At 39.6% G+C, this 5,702-nt stretch overlaps 1 protein-coding gene across 1 annotated transcript; it reads left to right on the top strand.

Annotated features, from left to right (window-relative positions):
- Positions 1-199: 199 nt before the first annotated feature.
- On the top strand, positions 200-4,682 carry LOC125527705 (dolichyl-diphosphooligosaccharide--protein glycosyltransferase subunit STT3A; the record flags this gene model as incomplete). Its single annotated transcript, XM_048692226.1, is given in 17 exon segments — positions 200-295; positions 378-437; positions 505-618; positions 757-843; positions 1,581-1,684; positions 1,821-1,916; positions 2,231-2,351; positions 2,431-2,511; positions 2,598-2,729; positions 2,829-3,074; positions 3,154-3,297; positions 3,370-3,556; positions 3,646-3,743; positions 3,879-3,958; positions 4,046-4,133; positions 4,235-4,324; positions 4,413-4,682. Coding segments are annotated over 17 exon segments (1,881 nt in total), but the record flags the coding sequence as incomplete, so codon positions are not given.
- Positions 4,683-5,702: the final 1,020 nt, after the last annotated feature.

The following is a 5,702-nucleotide window of genomic DNA, read 5'->3' as shown; positions in this document are numbered from 1 at the left end:
TTTTTGCCCCCCCCCCCCCCCCCCTCCCCCCCACACACACACACACCCACACACACCCACACACACACCAATGTATGACAGGTTTAGACAAAAGCAAGATGTCCAATCTATTGCTGTTTCTTAGAATGCTGCATTACCTTTGTGTGTTATCTTATGTATCATTATTCATTAAATCAGACTGCTCTTGACATTGTTACAGGTCCCTTCGTACATCTCAAGATCAGTTGCTGGCAGCTATGATAATGAAGCTGTAGCAATATTTGCCTTGGTATTCACATTTTATCTGTATGTAAAGGTAATGGTACATCTGATGCTTCTTCATTTGGCTTCATTTTTACATAGCATTATGTGCTGACTTATTTATGAATAATATACAGACACTGAACACAGGATCACTCTTTTATGCAACGCTCAATGCTCTCTCATATTTCTATATGGTAAGCTTGTTGATTTTGATCTATGGTTTTCAAATGAATATTATAATCATGCACTAGCTTTTTCCAGGTCTGTTCTTGGGGAGGCTACACATTCATCATAAACCTTATTCCGATGCATGTGCTGTTGTGCATTGTAACCGGTCGTTATTCTTCACGACTGTACATTGCATATGCTCCCCTTGTAAGTGCATACATTTATGCTGCCGTTTCTTGAGTTTTTAACACAAAAGATGAAAATACATCAATTGAACATGTCAGTACTCACTTGTACCATTTGTCTGGGAAATGATCTTATCTGTGATTAATTATTCGTTTGCAGGTTATATTGGGAACACTTCTGGCAGCTTTGGTACCTGTCGTTGGTTTTAATGCTGTATTGACATCTGAGCACTTTGCATCATTTCTGGTACTACATTCACATTCTTATGCACTCCTTCTCTTCCTCTTGTGTTTCTCTGTTCAGTAAAATATTATTGAATCAATTGACTCTTACAATTTTCTTGCAACCGGTCCTTGTAAAATGAAGGTTTCTTGAGCTGTTGAATTCTAGATGTGTTGCAAAACATAAACATTAGTTTCAGTCACGAAATGTGTTTACTGGATGTTGCTTCCTTTGGTCTAAATGCAAACGCACATTTACCTTTCTTCAGTTCATCTATAAAATACACACAATAAAAGGATATATCAAGTTAATGGTACTTCTAAGTTAATTAAGTCACATCTTGATTAGATGAGCAGTCCCAAAATACTGCAAACCTACGACACAACAAGCCACTTTTGCATAATTCCTGGAAATTGACCACAGTGGCCAGCTGAGGTCCTGTAACTCTTTCACCTTCACCCCCATGATCCCAGTAAAGTTATCCATCAGTGGCAATAGGGAGGCCTGACATAATGATCTCCATTTTTCTCGACATCTATGTGCAATGAATACGTACAATATCTCTGCAACTGCATTATGCACACAAACTAAGGAGGTGCCGAATCGAAAAAAGTGTAACAATGCGAGATCATGCTAGCCTATTGAAAGAGATTGTCTAACAACTCAACCCCTCTCCGAACTTCACAAATACTGAATAGAAGTGAAGAAAATTCAATGACTGCACTCTTTATTTCATTGATAACGGTGTACTTGAATTGCAGGTGTTCATAATCCTTCATGTGGTTGCTTTTGTGTATTACATCAAAGGACTTTTGACTCCCAGGCTGTTCAAAATGGCTATGACTCTTGTTATAACTGTTGGCCTGTAAGTCTCTGACCTTATCTATCAGCTTGACGACATGAGGAAATATCAAATAATATCCCACAAATATAAACGTTTGTTTTTGTTGAATTGGTGCCTTCTCATTCACTCTATATTAATAGAGAATTCCTTCCTGCAGGGCTGTTTGTTTTGCAGTGGTAGCTATACTCGTAGCGTTGGTGGCATCTAGCCCAACAAAAGGCTGGAGTGGGCGCAGTTTGAGTCTACTGGACCCGTAAGTTCTCATGGATCTTATCAAATACACTTATCTTGTGATTTCAGTTAATAAACTGGGTCAGGAAACTGAGAAGCATGATATAATTCTTAGTTTTGCCCAGCTGTATCCTTAGGTTTTGGAGTCGCTAACGAAATGTATTTTTGATGCTCATTCATTTAGACAAAGAAATGCAGTTTCTTTCACCAATTAGTACTTGCTTTAGATCTCTTTGATTGTACTTTCTTCTGTTCATACTGTCCTGATAAGAGTGCATTTGCTCTGTTTCTTTTTTGTACTAAAAAGCTGCGCCATTATTTTTACCTTTTTGACAGAACCTATGCAAGCAAGTATATTCCCATCATTGCCAGTGTCAGTGAACATCAACCCCCCACCTGGCCCTCTTATTTTATGGATATCAATGTTTTGGCCTTCTTGGTTCCTGCTGGAATAATTGTAAGTAATACACCATTTGAATTGTGGTTGAATTAGCATCAATCTTTATTCTAACTATTCATTTTTTAACATGATCCAGTCATGCTTCTTGCCTTTGTCTGATGCAAGTTCATTCATGGTCTTGTACTTGGTAACTGCGGTATATTTTTCTGGAGTGATGGTAAGTATATGTTGTACAGATATTATGTAGTCTTATGTTTTTTTATATATCTACTATGTATTAAAATCATGTTCACTGTCTGTTAGGTTCGGCTTATGCTTGTCCTTGCTCCTGCTGCGTGCATTCTATCCGGGATTGCTCTTTCTTCAGCCTTTGATGTCCTCACACGATCTATGAAATTTCAGCTATCAAAACTATTTGATGACGGCCCTGCTATTGTACGGTTGTTTCATCTCTATCTTTTGCACTGTCTGAATTGAATCACTAAATGCCTTGTTGAACAAGTTATTGAACACTTCTTTCTCCTGAAACTAAAGGGTAATGGTAGCCCAAATGGTCCTAGTGCTAGCATGGTCAATACAAGTTCATCCAAAAATGAGAAGACTGAAAAATCTGAAGCAGCTCCAAAGGAAAAACCATCAAAGAAGAACCGGAAGAAGGACAGAGAAGTGACAGAAAGTGCTTCTGTGAAGCCTAAAAAGGAAAAGAGACTTTCGGTACTGCCTTTGGAAGCATCTATTGTGGGCACTCTTTTACTGATCGCGTTAGGTGGTTTCTATGTGGTAAGTTCACTGCCCTTAGTCTTGCCAGAAAGAATGTCTCTATACATAGGGGGATACACTAAGAATGCCACCTTTGCAGGTCCATTGTGTGTGGGCTGCAGCTGAAGCTTACTCTGCACCTTCAATTGTGTTGACATCTCGTTCACGCGAAGGATTGCATGTTTTTGATGATTTCCGTGAAGCTTATGCATGGCTTAGCCATAACACAGATGTGGATGACAAGGTATGATCGCCCCATGCCTTTTATTATTATGTGAACTGTCTTCTGTTCTTACAGTAAGATGCTCTGTTGCAGGTTGCATCCTGGTGGGACTATGGTTATCAAACAACTGCTATGGCTAACAGGACTGTGATTGTAGACAACAATACCTGGAACAACACTCACATAGCAACAGTTGGTACAGCAATGTCATCCCCAGAAAAGGCAGCATGGGAGATCTTTGATTCTTTAGATGTTAAATATGTGCTTGTTGTGTTTGGAGGTCGGTGCTTTATGGACTTGAGAAAAAGAAATGACTGGTCTGAAACCAGCAAATCACAGATCTCTTAACATTTGAAGTTTCCTTTGCAGGTCTGGTTGGCTACCCTAGTGATGATATTAACAAGTTCCTTTGGATGGTTCGCATAGGAGGTGGTGAATTCCCTCACATCAAGGAGCCAGATTATCTTGTGAGTACTGGATTCCTTTCTTAGATGGTGCCCTCCATGTATTTTTGTTAGCATGAGTAAAAGAATAGTTAAACATGTGTGACTCTGCATATTTCATGTTTTTTCTGATTTTTTTGTGTCCTATATATTTGATAGAGAGATGGCCAGTACCGTGTTGATGCTCAAGCAACTCCAACTATGTTGAATTGCCTCATGTACAAGCTTTGCTATTACAGGTATGTTGTATAGAATTCAATAGGATAAGTTCAGTTGACGTCGCCATGCATGTTCTTTTGACATTTGTTTCCCTTTGTTCCCCTCAGGTTTGTTGAAACTGATGGCAAAGGCTTTGACAGAGTAAGAGGATATGAAATAGGAAAGAAGCATTTCAAGCTAACACATTTTGAGGAGGTATTGTGATTTTACTCTCCTTACCATCAGCTAATGTTGAGTTCGTCCATTTTTTCTACTTCAGTCCCTGCTTGTTGCTCACCTATCGTGGTGCTAAATAGGTTTTCACAACCCACCACTGGATGGTGCGCATTTATAAACTGAAACCTCAAAAGAACAGGATTAGGGGCAAGTTGAAGAAGTCGAAATCCGTAAGTCTGCCAGCGTACTAATTTTCACACCTATGCTTGCTTTCTTAGCCCATCCTAAACACACTTGATGATTTTGTTTGACCCGCAGAGTTCCAAAACTAGTTCAACGCTTGCAGCGGGGCGAAAGAAGAACCCATGGCAATGAAGAGAAACCGTGTTCCATTTACTTGAGGCTTGATATTGTAGCTCAACTGCACCAAGTTCAAAAGAACTAGAATACTACAGAACTAGATTAGAGATATCTGCATTGTTGTGCTCGTATTTGACCCCCTAATGTGTTCTTTCTGGAACCAGCCAAAGTTCTGATAGAATTTTTGATAGACGAGTTATGTTTTTCTCCCCCTTTGTTGGGACGCTACCTTTCGTGTCAACTTGCATCACAGATGTTAGGACTGTCATATGTACTCCCTCTGTCCCATAATATAAGAATGTTTTTCGTGTCAAAAATGCTCTTATATTATGGGGCGGACAGAGTGGAATGGTGTCTATATGACACATGCCTGTTGCAAGTAGTTTTTCCGTACACAAAATCTGGAAAGTGGATGGCTGTTAATGCTTTCTAGGGAGGAGCACTAGAAGCCCTTAACCAGCCTCTAGAAGCACAACGACAATTGAGATCGGAAGCAGAACCAAAGACAAATTTCTTATTTTCTTTATTGAGAATTCTGGAGAGCTTTATTGAGAAATATTGTTCATAAGCAATCTATGTTAGAGACAAGAACCGAACATGTCTACCAAAATCGTTAGTCCTAGCAGGATGATGTTTTCCTGTGGTTTGGATGGTGCTATCCTACTCGTTGGCGGAATTTCGGCGATGTTTTTCTGAGGTTTGGACTATTGATGCTATCCTACTCCTTGTTGGCAGATGTTCGGACACAAGTTTTAAAACCACAAAAGTTTCCCTAGTGTCTCCCACAAAAATCCTTAAAAGTTATTGCCCATCTATTACATCATGACTGATGCGATTAAGGTCAAAAGCTTCACTCGGGTTTGATCTAACATGAAGAAGATGATCATCGGGCTTGTACAAACTATTAACTCCTTTACACCGTGGGCTCTCAAGTGATTGCTAATCATCATCTAATAGTCACACACTCTTCAAGCGTAGCAAGCAAATCAAAGTCACTTTGGATGGACTCCTCAAAAAAATCTTCAGTCAATTATGTCAAGAACCCATAGGATCTCTCTTACACACAAAGATAGACTTGAAGCAAAGAGATGGATTGCTAGGAAAGGGTTCAAGAAAGGGAGGAGCTTGGCCTTAAAACTTACAAAGTTCTTCTCTCAAATATGTGTCTAAGTCTCTCTAAACAGGCACCCAACCCAAGGGGTGTGTGTGTGTGTGGGGGGGGGGGGGGGTGTTTTTTACAAAAAAAAA

The sequence above is a fragment of the Triticum urartu genome, unplaced genomic scaffold (genome assembly GCF_003073215.2).
Source record: "Triticum urartu cultivar G1812 unplaced genomic scaffold, Tu2.1 TuUngrouped_contig_4357, whole genome shotgun sequence".
Lineage (NCBI taxonomy): Eukaryota > Viridiplantae > Streptophyta > Magnoliopsida > Poales > Poaceae > Triticum > Triticum urartu.
The sequence above is the reverse complement of the archived record's forward strand: the minus strand, read 5'-3'. Positions and strand labels throughout refer to the sequence as shown.